Below are 19,789 nucleotides of genomic sequence, written 5' to 3' on the forward strand. Positions count from 1 at the left end.
CGGTTCAGGAGGAGGGGGGGCACTCGCTCGTCCCCACCCCCTTTCCTGACCGGTCAGGCTGCGTGCTTGGATAAGAGTCTGGTATGGATTTTGGGGGGACTCTCACAACGTTCTTTCGGCGTAGGGGGTTCCCCTTAAAATCCATACCAGACCGAAGGGCCTGGTATGCTCTTAGAGGGGAACCCATGCGGTGTTTTTATTTTTTTTGTTTGACGTGGAGTTCCCCTCAAGATTCATACCAGAAACCGTGCCTGGTATTGTCGGGGCTTGAAGACTGATCCCTGTTCATTGAAGTGGGACGCATTTCGGACTTCAAGTCGCAGGGCAAAGTCGGATCCAAAGTAGTACGACTGTCGTGTCGTACCAGTGTGAGAACCCAGCCATAGAGTGATAATGCCAAATTTAACACACCTGCTCCCCATTCACACCTGAGATTTTGTAATACTAACGAATCACATGACACTGGGAAGGGAAAATGGGCCCAATTTGGACATTTTCACTGAGGGGTGTACTCACTTTTGTTGCCAGCGGTTTAGACATTAATGGCTGTGTGTTGTTATATTGAGGGGACAGCAAATTTACACTGTTATACAAACTGTACACTTGCTACTTTTACATTGTAGCCAAGTGTAATTTCTTCAGTGTCACATGAAAAAATATAGTAAAACTATTTACAAAAATGTGAGGGTGTACTCACTTTTGTGAGATGGTGTCGCTCTGTGAATCTCGGGATCTGTTGATTTGCTGATGCTATGCTATCCAGGCTCCTAATGTGCTTTTATTTATTGTTGTTTTTTTTTTTTTTTAAGTGAACTTTTCCTCTAATAAATGCAAGGAAAAAAAGCTGACAATGCAAACTGCAATAATCCTTTGCAACCAATCGCATTATTTTAATTAAGTCACTCCACTAAAAGAAGCATTCTGACTGGTTACTGTCGATATCTGTACATTGAACGTTGTTTTATGCTTTTTGCTACTGAATGAGCCTTCTAGTGTATATAACAAATTACCATTAGCCACATAATTTGTACAATTTCCTACAATTTTAGAAAAAAAAGTCATATTTGGGTTTTTTTTGTGCACTTTTCTATTTGAAAGGTCATAGATGGTCACTCTGGCTACATCAACGATGTCGTTTACTGTTCTTGTGAAGGAAATGATATTGCAAGTGTCAGTGATGACCACACATGCAGGTAAGACATTTATGTGTCTAAATGTTGTGCTGTTTAATGAGACTTTGAAACTCCTGACCTAGATAGAATCCTGGAAACGGCAGAATGAATTGTGTGTTTTTTTTGTTACTTGCCCCTTTCTTTTCCAATACCTTTTGACTAGCTAGCTGTGATTTTTTTTTTTTTTTTTTCCAATATACTTGCTCAATACTAGGAATGAGCTAATGTGAAATTACAGAATAGTACAAATTAACCCTATAAATGTGACATAAAAAAACATTACTATTGCTAAATTACCAGTTCCCAGCCTGCTCTGCTGGTTAAAAAAAAAAAAAAGTCTGAAGTTGTGTTCGGTTCAACATCCTAAGAGTCGGATATGTTTTAGCAAAAATTATGTTTGTTTCATTTCCCTTGCATGAGTGAGTATTCAAAGTGAAAACTTGTTCACCTACACATTCTGCAAAGTAAAGAGCCGGTTCTCATGTGGTAATAGATCAGCCCAATGACTTAGAACAGTATGCAGATTAGGAAGTTTGGGCCAGATTCACAAAGGAGATACGACGGAGTATCTCAGATACTCCGTCGTATCTCTCAGAGTATCTATGCAAATTTCCAGGTAAGTGCTTTGTGGATCGGGCACTTAGACTGAAAACTTGCGGCGGTGTAACGTAAACGGTTTACGTTACGCTGCGCCGCGGGTATGTGAATCTGGCCCTTTGAGTGTAAAGTTAGAAGTTTTTGTCTGCCTATTTGTTTTATATTAGACACTTAGGGCCAGATCCACGTAGCGTGTCGCATTGTTGCGTCCGGCGTAGCGTATCTCTGATACGCTACGCCACCGTAACTTGCAGCGTATTTTCCTTATCCTGAAAGAATTTGCGCCGTAAGTTTGGCGGCTTAAGGGCGCGCAATTCAAATGGATGTGATGGGGGCGTGTTTTATGTTAATACATCTTGACCCAACGTAAATTAAAACATTTTTTACAGCGCATGCGCCGTCCATGGGGGTATCCCAGTGCGCATGCCCGAAATTAACCCGAAACAAGACAATGCTTACGACGTGAACGTCATTCTACGCAAAGCCCTATTTGCGAACGACTTAAGCAAACAACGTAAAATTTTCAAATTTCAACGCGGGAACGACGTCCATGCTTGAGTACGCCTCATATAGCGGGTAACTTTACGCCTAAAAAAGCCTTACGGAAACAATGTAAAAAAATGCGCCGGACGGATGTACGTTTGTGGATTCGCGTATCTAGCTAATTTGCATACCCGACGCGGCATTCGACTGAAACGCCACCTAGCGGCCAGCGTAAATATGCACCTTAGATCCGACAGCGTTCTAAGACGTACGCCAGTCGGATCTAGCCCAGCTTCAAGCGTATCTTGTTTTGTTGATACAAAACAAAGATACGCCGGAGCAAAATAGAAGTTGCGCGGCGTATCAATAGATACGCTGTCGTAACTTCTTCGTGGATCTGCCCCTTAGGCTCCACATTTGTGCAACTTTGGACATCAAAGTTGCATGACAAGTCATTTCCCATGTTTTCCAATGATAACCATTTGTATATGTGCGACTTAAAGTTGCAGCGACTTTAAAGTAGATTATGCAGTACTTTGGTCCTACTTTTATGCAACTTGAGGGCCATAGACTTCAATGTTAACCCTCAAAAGTTGCATGAAAGTGGTACTTGAATGTTATACAGTGCAACAGTTGTTCATTATCCCTGGTCAAAGCCAAAGTCGTATCTAAGTTCCACCCATCCAAAGTTGCACTCCAAAGTCGACGCGACTTTGGAGTTGTACAAGTGTGAATGAAGCCATAGAGTTTCAGGATGACAGCCAGGCAGATAGCATTTTTTTTTACCAGTGGTTAAATAAAATATGAACAAATTAGAAACCAAATTTTTTTTTATCAACTAGAAGGTTCATAGACTAGGATTGTGAGAAGGAGCAGTAAAGCCAGCCACTGTGTAGCACTGCAAAACAAGAAGATAGGGTTTTTAATGAACAAATATCGCTGTCCCATATATATGTAAGCTATACAAATGTTTTTTGTTTTTTAACCACACTCTATTTTAAGATTTATTGCTAGCTTATATCTTTTACATGTAACTAAAAGAAAACATTGAAAGGTCGAAACGTTCCTTTTTAAGGTTTTAACATTTAAAATTTCTGTTGTATATAATCAAGAACTAAAACCTACACATGGGTTTATTGAGTTACATTTTCCTCCAATTCAAATCAGCACATTGTCAGCATTTGCTTCTAAAATGTTTCTGTGCAGTGATGGCTTAAATCTTGGGAAAGCATTATGACATTGGAGAGAAACCAGAAATCATTGCCAACTATATTAAAAACTAAGTACTCTCTAAAAGAACACCAAGAGCGTTTGCAAAAGGTCAACTTGTTCTCATTCTGCACAACTTCAAATGCATAATTTCTCTTGTAAAGGGTAGTTTTTACAGCCGAGGCTTTCATCCATTCATTTAGGAAAAACAGACATGTCTTTTATACATAAATGGTCCCTATGTAAATTGAGGTTTACTGTCTTAGCTATGACATGCTATGATGTAGAAGATTAATCTGATTTTTAACAGCTGATAGTTTTATTTTACCGATTAGCAGCTGCTGTGTATGTATGTATGTGTATGTGTGTGTGTGTGTGTATATATATATATATATATATATATATATATATATATATATATATATATATATATATATATATATATATACATACATACATACATACATACATATATATATATATATATATATATATATATATATATATATATATATATATATATATATATATATATATATATATATATATATATATATACATATACATATACACACGCCCTAAAAGCATGTATAATTTTTAACTAATTCCCCCCAAACCATGTTTAAACCCTTTATTATATCAAAACTTTATACTATGGTTCTTTCCTATGCTCTTCACATTCAAGGTAAAGTTTTGCTGTTGCCTGCCATAGCCTGGCAGAAATCAGGTTGGTTGTATGGTAAATAGCGGTAAGTCTTGTTCCTGCTTTGTTTAAAAAAAAAAAATCTGGAGCTCGGGGCAGATCTCTAAATTTGCCTGGATAATGTCATACGTTCATTATAATGTCATGGATTACAGGACTGCTGCAGTTAGTGACAATAGGATTGAAGGTATACCGAGAGAAATGCAGGGGCTGCCATTGCTATCTTTGGCTTCGGTACTCAATGAGTGTAAAATCGGGACTCCTGACCTAATGTAAATATCTGTTTCAGGTCCATGCTTCAGAAATGATTAAAGCTGTTAGATCAGCATGACTGTCAGGCAAATGGCATTCTCAGAAAGGTCAGCAGTGACAGCCTTAATAACTTTTTATTACAACCAGCAGCCTGTAAAGGCCCTCTTTTGCAGCCTACAATGCCCCAGCTAGACAGTGCCAAATGTAGAATGACCGTGGGGTGCCAAGTATTGGAATGCTCTTTGTGTTCCGGCACTGACCTCGGGCTGAGACAGGAGCACTCAGTCCCAACCAGGGTAACGGCCAAGAAGCAGGCCAGATTTGCATGGTGTAATCCATTTGTAATATAAGGACACATCTATTCCACACTGTTCTGAAAAATAGTGTACAGGTATATCAGGTAAGTATTAAACTCGGTACTGCCTATCGCACAGAGTGATTTACTGCTTGTCAATCTGGACAGGGAGTTTTCTTTGCCAACAGGAATAGTGTAGTTTCAGCCCAAAAGGAAGACCGAAAAGAGCATGGGAACGTGTCTTCAGCATTATTGCTGTCCCTTTCAATGAAATGAGTGAAAAGGGGAAGGGGGTTTATTATTGCTGTCTGACACTAGTGAATGGGGTGAGGTTTATTATTGCCGCCTCTGCACTGAGCTCAATGCCACAAACCCTTCCAGCACATCACTTCTTTATAGACTAGTGTGCGATAGGGATACAGCTGCAGTAGCAGTTGAGCAGAAGGATCTCTGAGGACAATACTTATGGCCATCCCCTAATATTTGTGAATTAAAGAAAAAGGTCAAATTAGAAGTGGCCCCCTCACTTGGCCTCTGGATATAGATATGGTCAGCGCTTTTTTTACTCAGAAATTGGGTACAGGAACTCAATCACGAATCCCATCCCCCTACCCCCCCCCCCCCCTCGTCCCTTACACACGCCCTCCAAACCACATCAAATAGTGGGTGTGGTCAAATTTTACTAACAGTGGGAGGTTCTAAACAGAGTCATTAAATACCAGGAGTGCATTATGTACAGTGCAAGAGTTCAGGGAGTGGGTTACACACAGACTGCAGCGTGAAGGGGGTGCTACATAAATAGTGCAGAGTTCAGGGGTGAACTGCATACAGAGTGCAGAGTTTAGTGGTGCGCTACACACAGAGTGCAGAATTCAGTCTTCTTCCACTGCGCCCCGTGTACCTGCATCAAATTTTTTGTCACAATTTTTTGAAAACATAGGAAATTTAATAAAACTTGTTTTTTTTTATCATTTTTTTTTCTACATACTGTCACCAATATAAAATGGATAAAGGTCGTGCTATTCAATTATGTATATACAAATTTAAAAATTGGATGATTAGAACAGTCCACAAGTGATGTGAAAATAAATCCTGATGTTAATCTTCTTCATCCACAACTGTAGTGATCTTAAATATCGGTGCCTCCACCAACAGCTTAAAGGCTCGCTTACCAGCTCCTATTGATCCCTCCTTACAAGGGATTGTTTGCGCGTGTGGCTTTGGCCCAGCCAAGGCCTTTCTCCAGGTCCAGATGGTACATCCCTTGGCACCGTATAAGATGTGAAGATTCTCACTCAGGTTCCAGGTGATGCATCTATTCTGGAAACACAGACTGAGTCTTTTGTTGCTGGTAAGCGAGCCTTTCAGCTGTTGGTGGAGGCACTGATATTTAAGATAACTACAGTGGTGGATGGTGGAGATTGACATCAGGATTTATTTTCACATCTCTTGTGGACTGTTCTAATCATCAAATTTTACATTTGTATATACGTGATTGAATAGCGCAACCTTTTTATCCATTTTATGTTTACTCATTGTGTATATGTCTCTCAGAAGGCTTGCTGACCACACTTTTTTTCATTCCGAATATTTTTTAGCTTTTTTTTTTCTTCGCAGTTTTTATACTGTCCAGTGCAGTACAGCATCATTATAGGACTAGCGTGACAGTGATCAGGGATATTGAGTGGTGACCGTATGTATATCATTTTTTTTTTTTTTTTTTTAATATATATAGTAATGTTGGGGGTTGTTTCGCTTCTGTGTAGAGCATACCAGTGAGCAGAGTCCACGCCAGTTGTGCTTTTTAAGAGGTTGTTGGCCCACTTTTATTAAAGAAAGAAAAATCCATCTAGAATTTCCCAAGCAGGGGGGGTTCAGGTTGCTATAGCAGTAAAATAATAAATGATGGAAAATGCAGAGCCTCCTGGCTCTCTTCAGAAATACTGCCGCTTAGGCTTTACACTTCAGCCCTCTTGGCCATACAATAAAGTTTCGATACAACCACTGTATCTTCTCCCAGCTTCCGTGCTGCTCAGCCCACAGCTTTGGGCTCTCTGTCTATACCATGCAGACATGCATGCTTCTCCCTTGCTTTCCTGGACTCCTCGGGAGGGTGGAGCCCAGAACCCTATTCCTGACTCTGCTATAAGCCCAGGAGCCACCTGCTCAATCAACCAGCCAGAGTCCTGGCTGTTTCCGAAACCCGGTCCCAGGATTGGAGATTCCATCCCACCCATATCGCTATGGAATCTCCGGGCTCCAGGTCCCCAAGTGGATTTTATAAACTTTGGAGGAAACTGATCAAACAGATTCCTCCACATTAAATAACCCTGGAGCCCCTCAACCTACCTATTTGAGAATCCTGGGCGACTATTACCAGGACAGGGAACTGTACTGTCACAATATTATATAAAATATATACATTTTTAACAGATGTTGTTATTTTACATTTACTGTCATCAGAGTAGTTCCGTGTCACCAGGGTACTTGGAAGGGATGGAGATCAGGGATTTTTTATTTATTTTTTTACACTGTTATTGATCATTGTTATAAGCAATTTTTATCTGGCGTGAATGGCTTTTATTCATGACAGCTTGCTTATTATTGTGATGCTGTGATTGAATACAGCTAATCACATGGTACAGGGTGCTGTGATTGGCCCAGGTACCATGGGATAGCTGTGGGCCAATTATGGAATCACAATACCGAGCAAGCCATAATGAATGGAAGCCATTCATGACAGTTTTGCTTACATTTAAAGGAGAAGTACAGCTTGTTTGGCTGTACTTCTCCTGTGGATCACAGGAGTGTAGCTTTCTGCACTCCTGTGACCCGGTTTCAGCAAATTGCTGGCTGAAACCCACTGTTGGCTGATGTCATAGAGCTGGTCCAGGCTGGGAAAAGATTGCGGTATAGGAGGTCGGGATCCATGTTGACCATCACTCGGCTCACCCTGCCACTGAGGGCATAACATGATATATAACATGTAGTGCATTTGATGTTTTCATATGTAGGTGCCCTTGATGTGTGTGTTGAGGGGAAGGATGTGGGGGCGAGGGGGTCTTAAATGATTCTACTTTAATATTTTGCATTTTTGTTTGTTTATTTTAGAATTTGGGATTTAGGAGGAAATCAGATTGCAATGTTTATGCTACGATCACCTGGGATGAGTGTAGCCTGGCATCCAGAAGAAGCATTTAAGGTTTGAAAGAGTCCATTTTTAACAGAATCCAGTACATTTAAGTCGTGCCAACCTTAAAAAGAAGTTCTGATTCAGTCCGCTATATACCGATTTAGTTTATCACCAGTTATATTCGATGCACAAAGGGTCACTGCATTGTAATTCATGTTATTGTTACACTGCATTTGGCTATGGGCCTAGCCTGGAGAGTGATAACCGGAATACATTTTCCACTAACAAAGATAACTGTGTGGATTTTTCATCTCTGTATATATGTGTGAAGTCGGGTAGCTGTGTGCTTATGGCTAATGCTGGAGGCTGTGGGTATACAGTAAATGCACTACTGCCATTCTACCATTCCTTTTATTCTTCCGCACTTTCCTTTTTCTACTGCTTGCTTATAATATATTCCTGTAGCCAAGGGTACGGAACTAATTGCAGCCCCCCAAAAGATTTCCCAGTATGTGTTCTTGCCACCTTCATCGAACTGTCGAAATCAAAAAACATTAGCACCAGCCCTATTAGGCACCAGTAAGCTTAGTTTTAGTTTATATATGATTTTCAACTGTTCTGCTCCTAGCTTTTTGTAAGGATTTTGTTACTCAAGTCACAACTTGAAATCTAGGTGCAGTTACTAGCAATGTTGCTTTCATATCATCGGACGTATTAAGTCCTGATTTTTTTCACTTTGATCCCAGGTGCAATATAACAGAGAATGATTGAGAGATTGTTTGTTTCTTATATTTCTAGAAAAACCCACATAATATAAGATCCTGGAAGTGTAAAGTGGCTATGGTGCCTAAACCCAAAATATGGGGAGGTGCATCCAAAACACTGCACAACCCAAGAAACCACAAAGGATAAAGCAGGCTAAGGCTACCATATACCTTTAAATGGGACATTGTGTAAGAATAACATACCAGTGATATAAACCCAATAACCTTGGGTCACCTCCCTCCCCCTCAATGTCCCCACTCACACACCCCTCTTATAATTGCCAACTCCTAGTCCCGTGGTGGGGCTCTGATAGGACTCCAAATTTGACAACAGGGGAAGGGGCTCAGGGGAAGGTGGAGAGGGCGGGACCACGGGGCTAGGAGTTTGGTGGGAGAGGGGATATTGAGGTGCAAGGAAGAAGACCCAGGGGGTATTGGTTTAGATCAGAGGTCACCAAACTTTCTAAACAATGGGCCAGTTTAATGTCCTTCAAAATTTAGGGGGGGCGGACTGTGGTCAGTGGAAGCAGAAAATGTCCTGGAATCAGTGGGAGTAAACTATGCCCCATCATTGGTTTCAATGGGAGAAATAGTGCACCGTCGTTGGTGTCAGGGAGATGAACAGATCCCCGGTGTCAGGGAGAGCAATAGTGCCCCATTGTCGGTGGCAGGAACTGTGCCTCACTTGCTGACAGTAAGGGGAATAATGCCCTAAGGGCCGGATAAAAGCAAGCTAAGGTCCTCATCCGGCCCTCAGGCCGCAGTTTGGAGACCACTGGTTTAGATCACTGGCATCTTATTGTTATATGTCCCATTTTCAATAAAGATGTATGGTAGCTTTAGTAGGTGCTTTATCCTTTGCATTTTCTTTTGTGGTCCCTATACTTTCCCAAAGGGTATTAAGATCCCCTGTTGTAGAGATAGAAATGTGTAGAGAAAGAAATGTGTTTAAAGTGGATATAAACCCACACATATACCCAGTGAACAGCCTCAGATGATGCACGTTTAATATTTTTGAATCTTTTGTGTTATTAAAATAGTTGATCTTATGTAATTATTTGGTCGATTTTACTTATTTGGTGCCTATAAAGTCCACGTTTCCTCTTTCATGTATTTGTTCAGATTGGTTATATTAATTGGATGTGGGACCATTTATTGTATTAACAAGCAAATCTCCACACTGCCACCCAGTGGAGCCTGATAGTGTTTTGTTTTTTTTTCTTTTCTCAAAATTAACTGACTAGTGTGTTTCCCGATGACAAGTTTATTATAAGTGCCACAATCATACTCCCAAAATGCCAAAGACAAAAAACTTTGAATAAACAAGACCCATGTGGCAGGGAAGGTCAGAACGTAGATGCGTATCACCAAGAGTAAGACATGCTGACACATTACATGGGACAAGCCATTTTTCCTTAAAACAGTTTGTCAGCTCACCTTTAAATTTACTAGGAGTTGAACCACATGACCAGTACCACACAGACCCTCACCTTTCCGGGAAGGGGCTATTGCATAAGCAGTGATTGTCCTCTAGAGCAATAAACACAAATAGAAAGCAGGAATAAATATGAAGGTAAATTGCTTAGTAAACTAGATCCAGTCATTGCTGACCTCTACAGTATAACATTGGATAAAGTAGAAGGTGATGATTTCATTTTATAATGAGTTTTGTGTAATTATGAATATATTGTTCAGAGGAACTGACATCCTTAAACCAATTATTAATTAGGAAGGGCGTGTGAAGTGTCTGCACGTTTCTTGTGTTCGCTTGGCTGCAGCATATGTGCTGGTTTAATGCCTATTTTTTACTCCTCCCTGTGTGGTGGTGGAAGTTGCATGTGAATTTCCGGGCACTGAATTCCACGTTCCATCTGTTCTTTGATGGGTGGAGCGGTCCAATTGCGGGGTGTGTATGTGACGGCGTGTGTTCCAGGAGCCCCGTGGTGTGCGTTTGAGGAGACATAATGCCACTTTGGGGAGCTGGGGCAGCCTTTAGAGCAGTTCTTTTAATCCATTTTACTCTTGGGAAGGAACAGAATTATGGGAAGCACTGGATAAGACCAGAGAATACTCAATAGAACACAGTTGAGAAGATTAGTTATGTGACTTTTAGTCCATTAGCAAGCTCTTAAGTATTTAACACTATACTGTTTACATACCAGGTACAATCAATTCAGCAGTGAAGAAGGCAGCTATTCTCAATAATAATAATAACACCAGTAATGACTGGATCTAGATTACTGAACATTTTACCTTCATTTTTGTTTTTTGTCTCTACTGTTTTATTTTTGTTTTTTTTATTGTTCATGGCTCTAAAAGACAATCATTGCTAATGCAGTAGCCTCCCTGGAAGATGAAGGTATTTGTGGTACCAGTCATATGGTTGAGATCCTAGTAAATTTAAAGGTGAGCTAATATACAGAGGAACTATGCTCGAGTGATGTCTGGACTTGGTGATGCACATCTATAGTTGTGTGAAAAAGTATTGGCCCCCTTTCTGACTTTATATATATTTTTTGCATATTTCTCACACTTAAATGATTCAGATCATCAAACAAATTTTAATATTACACAAAGATAAGTAAATCCAAGATGCCATTTTTAACTTATTATTTCATTTATTAAGGGAAAAAAGCTGTTCAAACCTGCCTGGCCCTATGTGAAAAAGTAATTGCCCCATCCCATGCTGAATCATGAATGAACTATGATTTAACTGCAATTTTTTTGGAAAGCTGAGGTAAATTTCACTCGCCACACCCAGGCCTGATTACTGCCAGACCTGTTGAATCAAGAAATCGCATAAATAGAAGCTGTCTGACGAAGTGAAGCATGCTAATAGATCACAAAAAGCCACACATCATGCCACAATCTAAAACAAGTTTAAGAACAGTTTAGAAACAAAGTAATGTGCATGTATCATTCTAGGAAGGGTTTTTAAAGCCATTTCTAATGCCGCGTACACACAATCATTTTTCGGCATGGAAAAAAACAACGTTTTTAAAAAATGTAATTTAAAATGATCGTGTGTGGGCTTCAACATCATTTTTCGGGTTTTGAAAAACGACAATTTTTTTTTTTTTTTTTCGAACATGCTGCATTTTTTTTACGACGTTTTAAACAATGTCGTCTTTAGGGTTGTAAAACATTATCGTGTGTGGGCTAAAACGACGGTAAAAACCCGCGCATGCTCAGAAGCAAGTTATGAGATGGGAGCATTCGTTCTGGTAAAACTACCGTTCGTAATGGAGTAAGCACATTGATCCCGCTGTAACAGACAGAAAAGCACGCATCGTCTTTTACTAACACAAAATCTGCTAAAGCAGCCCCAAGGGTGGCGTCATCCGCATGGAACTTCCCCTTTTATAGTGCCATCGTACGTGTTGTACGTCCCCGCGCTTTGCTAGAGCATTTTTTTAAAACGATCGTGTGTGGGCAACGTTGTTTTAATGATGAAGTTGGAAAAAACAAAGTTTTTTCGAGATGCTGAAAAACGTTGTTTTTTTCATGCCAAAAAATGATCGTGTGTAGGCGGCATAAGGCTTTGAAACTACAGTGAACCACAGAGAGAGACATTTTCTACAAATTGAGATAACTTGGAACAGTGGTGAAGCTTCCTAGGAGTGGCCGGCCTACAAAAATTACTCCAAGAGCATGACGACGACTCATCCAGGAGGTCATAAAAAGAACCCAGAACAACATATAAAGAATTGCAGGCCTTGGTTGCCTCAGGTAAGATCAGTGTTCGTGATTCAACAATAAGAAAGAGACTGTGCAAAAATTTCTTCCATGGGAGAGTTCCAAGGCCAAAGCCACTGCTGGCCTAAAAGAACGCAAAGGCTCATCTCACATTTACCCCAAAAAAAGAATTCTAAGACTTTTAGGCAAATAGTCTGTGGACTGATGAGACAAAAAATTTACTTTTTGAAAGGTGTGCGTTCTGTTGCATCTGGCATAAAACTAATACAGTATTTCCTAACAAGAACATCATACCAACAGTCAGATATGGTGGTGGTAGCGTGATGGTCTGGGGCTGCTTTGCAGCTTTAGGACCTGGACGACTTACCATAATTGATGGAACCATGAATTCTGAGCTCTACCAGAAATTCCTAAAGGATAATGTCCGGCCATCAGTTCGTGAACTCAAGCTCAAGTGCACTTGGATTATGCAGTAGGACAATTATCCGAAACACAACAGCAAGTCCACCTCCAAATGGTCCAAACAAAGCAAAATTTAGGTTTTGGAGTGGCATAGTCAAAGCCTGGACTTAAATCCAATTGAGATGCTGATCATGACCTTACACAGGCCATTTATGCTGAAAAACCCTCCAATGTGGTGAAATTAAAACAATTCTGCAAAGAAGAGTCGGCCAAAATTGTTTCACAGCAATGTGAAAGGCTCATTGCCAGTTATCGCAAACGCTTGATTGCACTTGTTGCCCCCCAAGGGTGGCACAACCAGTTATTAGGTTTATGATGCAATTACTGTTTCACATAAAGCCAGGCAGGTTTGGACAGATTTTTTGCCTTAATAAATGAAACCATCATTTAAAAACTGCATTTTGAAATTCACTCAAGTTATCTTTGTGTAATAATAATATTTGTTTAATCTGAGTCATTTTAGTGTGACAAATTTGGAGAAAAAAAAAAAATCAGAACGGGGCAAATATTTTTTCACACAACTGTACTAACCTTCCTGTCACTTGTTCATTCAACTTTTTTTTTTTTTACCTTGGGCATACTGGGCCAGATTCACAGACAAATACGTTACGCTGCGGCGGCGTAACGTATCCCATTTACGTTACACCGCCGCAGGTTTACAGCATAAGTGCCTGATTCACAAAGCACTTACCTGTAAACTTGCGGCGGTGTAAACGCTCGGCGCAAGCCCGCCTAATTCAAATGGGGCGGGCACCATTTAAATTAGGCGCGTTCCCGCGCCGAACGTACTGCGCATGCTCCGTCCATCAAATTACCCAACGTGCATTGCGCTAAATGACGTCACAAGGACGTCATTGGTTTCGACAGTAACGTAAATGGCGTCCAGCGCCATTCACGGACGACTTGCGCAAACGACGTGAATTTTAAAATTTCGACGTGGGAACGACGGCCATACTTAACATTGGCTAGGCCACCTAGAGGGCAGCCTTAGTTTTATGCGGCGTATCTCGACGGAAACTATGTAAATTTAGAGCGACGTTCGTGAATCGCCGTAACTAGTCATTTGCATATTCTACGCCGACCGCAATGGAATCGCCACCTAGCGGCCGGCCTAGAATTGCATCCTAAGATCCGACGGTGTAAGTCAATTACAGTAACTGATTCTATGAATCAGCCGCATAGATACGACAATCGTATCAGGAGATAAGCCGTCGTATCTCTTTTGTGAATCTGGCCCTTTGTGAGTATGATTTTGGTAATTGTTTTGAAATTCGCAACATTAACCACTGCAACCGCAGATTGTGGAAGGATTCCACATTCTTGCAGCTCTAACAGTAAAAAAAAAATATTTGCGCAGTTTAAGGTTGAACCTTTTGTCGTTCAACTTCATTGAGTGGTGACGCGAGACTAAATAGTTTCCTCTCAATGCTGGACTTACCATTAAGATATTTGTATATCGCTATCATTTCTCCTCTTAAAAGAGAAGTAAAGGTGTCCGTCCCCCGTTCCCCCCCTATTAATACTTACCTAGGTGGATGCAGCATCGGTCCCCCGGCACCTCTACACTGTACACTGAGCGATCGAACATCGCCAATCACTCTGTTTTCAAAACTCTGTGAGCAGAGAGCTGCAGACTTATCAGTCACAGCTCTCTGCTCATCTACCTCTGCACTCATTGGAGGACTGAGCTGTGGAGGGGGTGGACCGGGCTCTCAGTGGCTCACTAAGAGGCTGAGATGGGTCAGTTCAGGTACCTGGCAGATCCAGACTTTGTCACAATGACGTGGTGTAAAATCTGTGACTTCAGCCCACTCTCTGCTGAAAACGGGTCCCAGGGGTGCAAAACAAATTGCACTCATGTGATCAATAGGAGAACCCCAGACAAACGAGCTTTGGCTGGATGACTTATTTAAAAGTCTCTTCTCCAGGGAGAATATGTTTAATGCTTGTTGTCGCTCCTCATAACTGAGGTCCTCCAGCCCTCTTGTTAGCTTTGTTGCCCTTCTCTGGACTTATTCCAGTTCTTGTACATCCTTCCTGAGGACTGGTGACCAGAACTAAACTACATACTCAAGATGTGGCCATACAAGAACTTTGTAAAGTGGTAGAATTATAGTTTTATCTCTTGTGTAAATGCTATAATAAACGTGTCACCAGGTAATGCACTAGCCTTCTGTGCCCTTTTGCCTTTATTTTACTGTGTGTTGGAAATATTTGCCATTCTAAAGAGGTCTGCATCTGGTAATGCCAAGAATGATCACAAAGAGTTTTTGTATTGACACAACTCCTGGCCCCAGCAAATGCTTAGTGCTATGGTGTAATTTATGTGGATTCTTCTTTAAATAAGTAGGAGGAGGTCCCAGGAAAGAAAGCATAGGTCTATTACTTACAATAGTGCAAGAACAAACTTATAAATCTTTTGAAAGCTAAGACAGCTAGCACATATGTATTTTAACTGCATGTTTGGCAGTTTGTCATTTTAACTATTTAAACTTCTACAACTCCACTTTTTCAGCTAATGGTAGCAGAGAAAACTGGCACCATACGTTTCTATGATTTGACTACACACCAGGCCATTCTGTCCCTTGAGTCTATGCAAGTGCCTTTGATGTCTGCAGACTGGTGCTTGAAGAATACCTTCAGAGTTGGAGCAGTTGCAGGAAATGACTGGGTCATTTGGGAGATGCCACGCTCAAGGTTGGCACTTATTTTGTTACTGATTTTCCTAGAAGCCTGTTTATATAGATTGGTAAAATTGTTGCTAATTTATTTGCTGTGGTTTTTGTGATATTTTCCTTCGACTTTAAAATATACAATTTTAAGGTGATGTGTAAATCCGGTTCTATAAATAGAGTAGAGTAAAAAAAAATGTTAAAAACCAGCACAGGAAAACGCACACTGAGGTAAGTTCCATCTTTGTAGGTCTCCTCCAGACCAGGTTTAGGGTGGAATACATTGGCAATTTTTTTTTCGGAAATAACAGTTGGCCGTTAAAGTTTTACCTTCAGTCCATTGTGCCATTTTGATCTAAGGAATCATTCTGGATTAGTAAAATCTTACTCATATCACATACAATTTTTTATTTGTGTTTGCCATATAATAACTTATTACTATTTGATTTGCTAAGACACAACGTTTTAATTTTCTTTTCTTTTTTTTTCTTTTTTTTTAAGCTATCCTCAGGATAATAAGCCATCACATGCTGACAGAGCAAGATCTTTCAGGTATGTACAGGTACCCCCCCCCCCCCCTTTTTTTTTCCTAGTTACTGAAAATCAAGGTATATATTTTCCCTCTGACTTATTTTAGGCTTCCAGTTTAAGCACTAAAGTGGACCTTTGTTTTGCCCATGCAGGGCAAAGAAATAGGTTTATGTTAGTGATTGCCCCTCCAGCAACCCATACTTGCCTTCTCAGTGCTCTTCAGCTGTTAGGAGCAAAAATAACTACCTGGTACTTTTCAGTATGTGGGGAGTATGACAGTGCTGGTACATGGCAATTGCCAGCTAACACAGGACACAGCACTCTGGGCTGCAGGAACTTTTCTTATTGACTGACTGGATTGCTGCAGGAGTCATCTATTGCATGTTTTGCACTGAAAAGCACTTTTGGCGACCCCCATGCTGCTATCCAGTTTTTCTCAAACACACACACATACATACAGTATAATGATACTGCAAAGCTGAGCAATTATGATTTCTTCACAATAGTTTTAGGACCACTGAAGACTACCGTATTTATCGCGGTATAACGCGCTCCCGTGTATACCGCGCACCCCTAAAGTTGCCCCCGAAATTCCTGTAAAAAAAAAGTTATATGATTTTATTACTTACAGTTTTGGTGTCTTCCTAGCGTCCATCGTCCGGTCCGGTGTCCGTCTCCGGCCTCGATGGTGTCCTCCCGGCTTCTCCAGAGCCTGCCCCAAGTCGAGTCCCCGCTTCCCACGCTCAGTTCGAACGCCTCCGCCGACATATACCGAGTGCAGTACACTTGGGTACATTTGGCAAGGCTCGGAGTCGCTCACGCTCTGTGACGTTTATGCGTGAGCACGAGCGAAGCCGAGACTAGCCGAATGTACCCGAGTGTACTGCACTCGGTATATGTCGGCGCAGGATTTCAAACTGAGCGCGGGGACTCGACTTGAGGTGCGCGCTGGAGAAGCCGGGAGGAATTTCGGGGGCAACTTTAGGGGTGCGCGGTATACGCGGGGAAAAAGTGCGGGATATACGGCGATAAATACGGTATTTACAAAAAAACTATAATTTATCCCATTGATCCTTTTGTGTGTATGTATATGTGTGTGTGTGTGTATGTGTATTTATATGTATGTGTATATATATATATATATATATATATATATATATATATATATATATATATATATATATGTATGTATATATTAGTACAGTGATCATTTTAAAACAAGTGTTGCTATAGATTTCTGCAATTTCTCAGATTTTTTATTATTTTTTTACATCAACATAAAGTTATTTTCAAATGATAACAAATAGACCCTGTCGGAAGACCATTTACTTTAACAAAAAGCTGCTCCTAAAATTATATGTAAATGTAATGCCTTTCCCTTTAAAGGCCTCCTTTTGCATAGACATCCAAAGGGCCCAAAGCCTCATACACAAGATCGGATTTTCTGAAGAAAATTGTGTGATGACAGGCTGTTGGCATAAAATCCGACCATGTGTATGCTCCATCGGACAATTGTCGGATTTTCCGCGAAAAATGTTGGATGGCATGCTTTAATATTTTCCGCCAACAATCGTGCGTTTTCTAAATTTTCCGAGCGTGTGTACACAACTCCAAAACACAAACACGCATGCTCGTAATCAATGCTCACCAAACACGACATTCGCAGAAGGTGCCCAAAGGGTGCCGCTAAAGAGCTGAAAGAACGTATTGTTTCGTGTTTGTTGGTTGGCAATTGTGTGCCGTTTGTCTGCAAGACAAATTCCTGGCCAACGCCCATCGGACAAAAGTCTTAAGCTTTGTCTGCGGAAAATCCGATCGTGTGTACGGGGCTTAACACTGCTGCTTGGTGCTGCCATCTTGGATGAGATGTTGGCAGCCCCAGAAGAGCTGTCGCACAACATTTTAAATATTAGATTTTTGATCATTTTTTATTTGATGTCGTGGTACCTAAAAAAAAATGTTTTTACTTTTGCAATCAAACTTAAGAAAATGCTACATTATGTTATGTATTCCCATTCACACAGCATACCTACCAATTTTTTGAGTTTTACTGGCAGGATCATCAGGTAAAAATAAAGAGTGAAAACTTAAAAAAAGGAATGTTAATGCAGTCACCGCATCTAAGGACTGGTAAGCTGCAATACAGAACATTTGTGTTCTTTGTATTGGATACAATTTAATTAGGGCTAATGAGGTGCCGCAAGGTTTATTAGACTGTAAAATCTAAAAAGCAAATTTTTTTTTTTTTCTTTACCCCCTCCTACTTACTACTTTAATTTGTGTCGCAGCACACTGCATGGGTCGTGACCACAGCTCATTTGTTTGAAATGGGCCACATTTTAGGAAAAGATACTTCTGCTGTTTTTCGGTTTTGTTTATTTTATGCAGCACAGGTGTGCTCTGAAGTATGTTAAGATGTTAGTCTAAATTTCTGTAACACAGTGGGGTGAATCGGCCCTAATACCTCTCTTACTAAAGGTGCTAATTCTGTTGTTAACATTGTTCCAATGTAGGTGGTCTAAATGTAATGAGAACTTGTTTGCAACCACGGGATGTCCAGGAAAAATGAACAGCCAACTTCTTATTCATCATTTAGGTCACCCTCATGTAAGATATTTATTTTGCTATTGAATGGGTAATAATGGTGCCTTGTTTTGTATATTAACAAATTGCCATTTCTTCTGTAGCCCATCCTCGTTGGATCTGCATCTGTAGGATCTGGACTCAGCTGGCACAGGACTCTGCCACTGTGTGTAGTTGGTGGTTACCGCAAGCTGTTTTTTTGGCTCACAGAAATGTAAATTTACAAAATATATTAAATAATTATAACGTTTGTATTAAAAAATTTGTATATAAATTGGACAGATCTTTAAATAATTTTTGTGTCAAGTGCATGCATACTAAGTAAGGAATACGTCTAATGGCCCTTTCACTCAGGCCGCATCCTTTTTGATTAGCAGGGACCTGTGAACAGATCCCTGCTACTTCAGACTGGAAGAGATGTCATTTCTGTGACAACTGTGATCATTCAGTTTTTTTCATCATTGAATCATGTTAACGCAGTGAGGAGGTGGATGTAAGTGATCTGTCATGTTTATGTGTAAAAAAAAAAAAAAAATGGAAAAGGACGCACACACGTAATAACTTGGATGGAGAATAGGAACTATGGGATGCCCAACTTTATAGCAACAAAATCAGAGACAACTTCCTCCCTATGTACAACTCTGATAAAAAAAAAAAGATATTAAAAAAGCCCCTTAAGGACTAGGAACTCTCAGTCCCTTTGGAAAGTAGCACAAAGTATTGTAGCTTGCATAGAGGAATAACTCCACCATAGACACTGATCCAAGTTTTACTGGCTGCAGGAACTACCAGCCCACCCGGCTGCTTCTGCACCAGCCCACCCGGCTGCTACTGAAGATCTCCCAGGGCAAGGTAAAGGAAAAATTTAAGCACAATGCTGTCTTCCGGAAAGGCTTGCTACGTGTGGCAGTCTTTGCCCCCTGTAAGTTCCTGACCATGCTGATGTACTCACACTGTCCTCCTTGCTCCTGCTGCCTCTAAGGTAAGATTCCTTGCAAACTGTGATGCTGTCAGGATCATCCCAAGGCAGAGTTCCACCTCCCAGCATGGGTTCCCCTCAAGGGCCACTGACAGCCTCCTCAGCACTCCATCTTTCACCCATCTCCCCTGTCAGCATGACTTTAAAGACTAGCTTGGCCACCATGCCAGGCCCACTGCCAGGGAATTGGCCAAACTTCCCCAAATATGCAGATCAACCCTCCTGGCCTCTGCCCTCCAGCTTCTAGAAGTTTCTTCA

The 19,789-nt window shown here is 40.8% G+C and overlaps 1 protein-coding gene across 1 annotated transcript in view; it reads left to right on the plus strand.

Moving 5' to 3' along the window:
• Positions 1–18,846, plus strand: part of NUP37 (nucleoporin 37) — a 46,182-nt gene extending 27,336 nt beyond the window's left edge. The window contains exons 5-10 of the mRNA XM_040344288.1: positions 1,099–1,193; positions 7,823–7,913; positions 15,282–15,463; positions 15,940–15,990; positions 18,483–18,576; positions 18,657–18,846. Coding sequence (XP_040200222.1) covers positions 1,099–1,193; positions 7,823–7,913; positions 15,282–15,463; positions 15,940–15,990; positions 18,483–18,576; positions 18,657–18,770 — 627 coding nt within the window. The 3' untranslated portion in view covers positions 18,771–18,846. The remainder of the gene's footprint in view (positions 1–1,098; positions 1,194–7,822; positions 7,914–15,281; positions 15,464–15,939; positions 15,991–18,482; positions 18,577–18,656) is intronic.
• Positions 18,847–19,789: the final 943 nt, after the last annotated feature.

Source organism: Rana temporaria, chromosome 3, assembly GCF_905171775.1.
Source record: "Rana temporaria chromosome 3, aRanTem1.1, whole genome shotgun sequence".
Classification (NCBI taxonomy): Eukaryota; Metazoa; Chordata; class Amphibia; order Anura; family Ranidae; genus Rana; species Rana temporaria.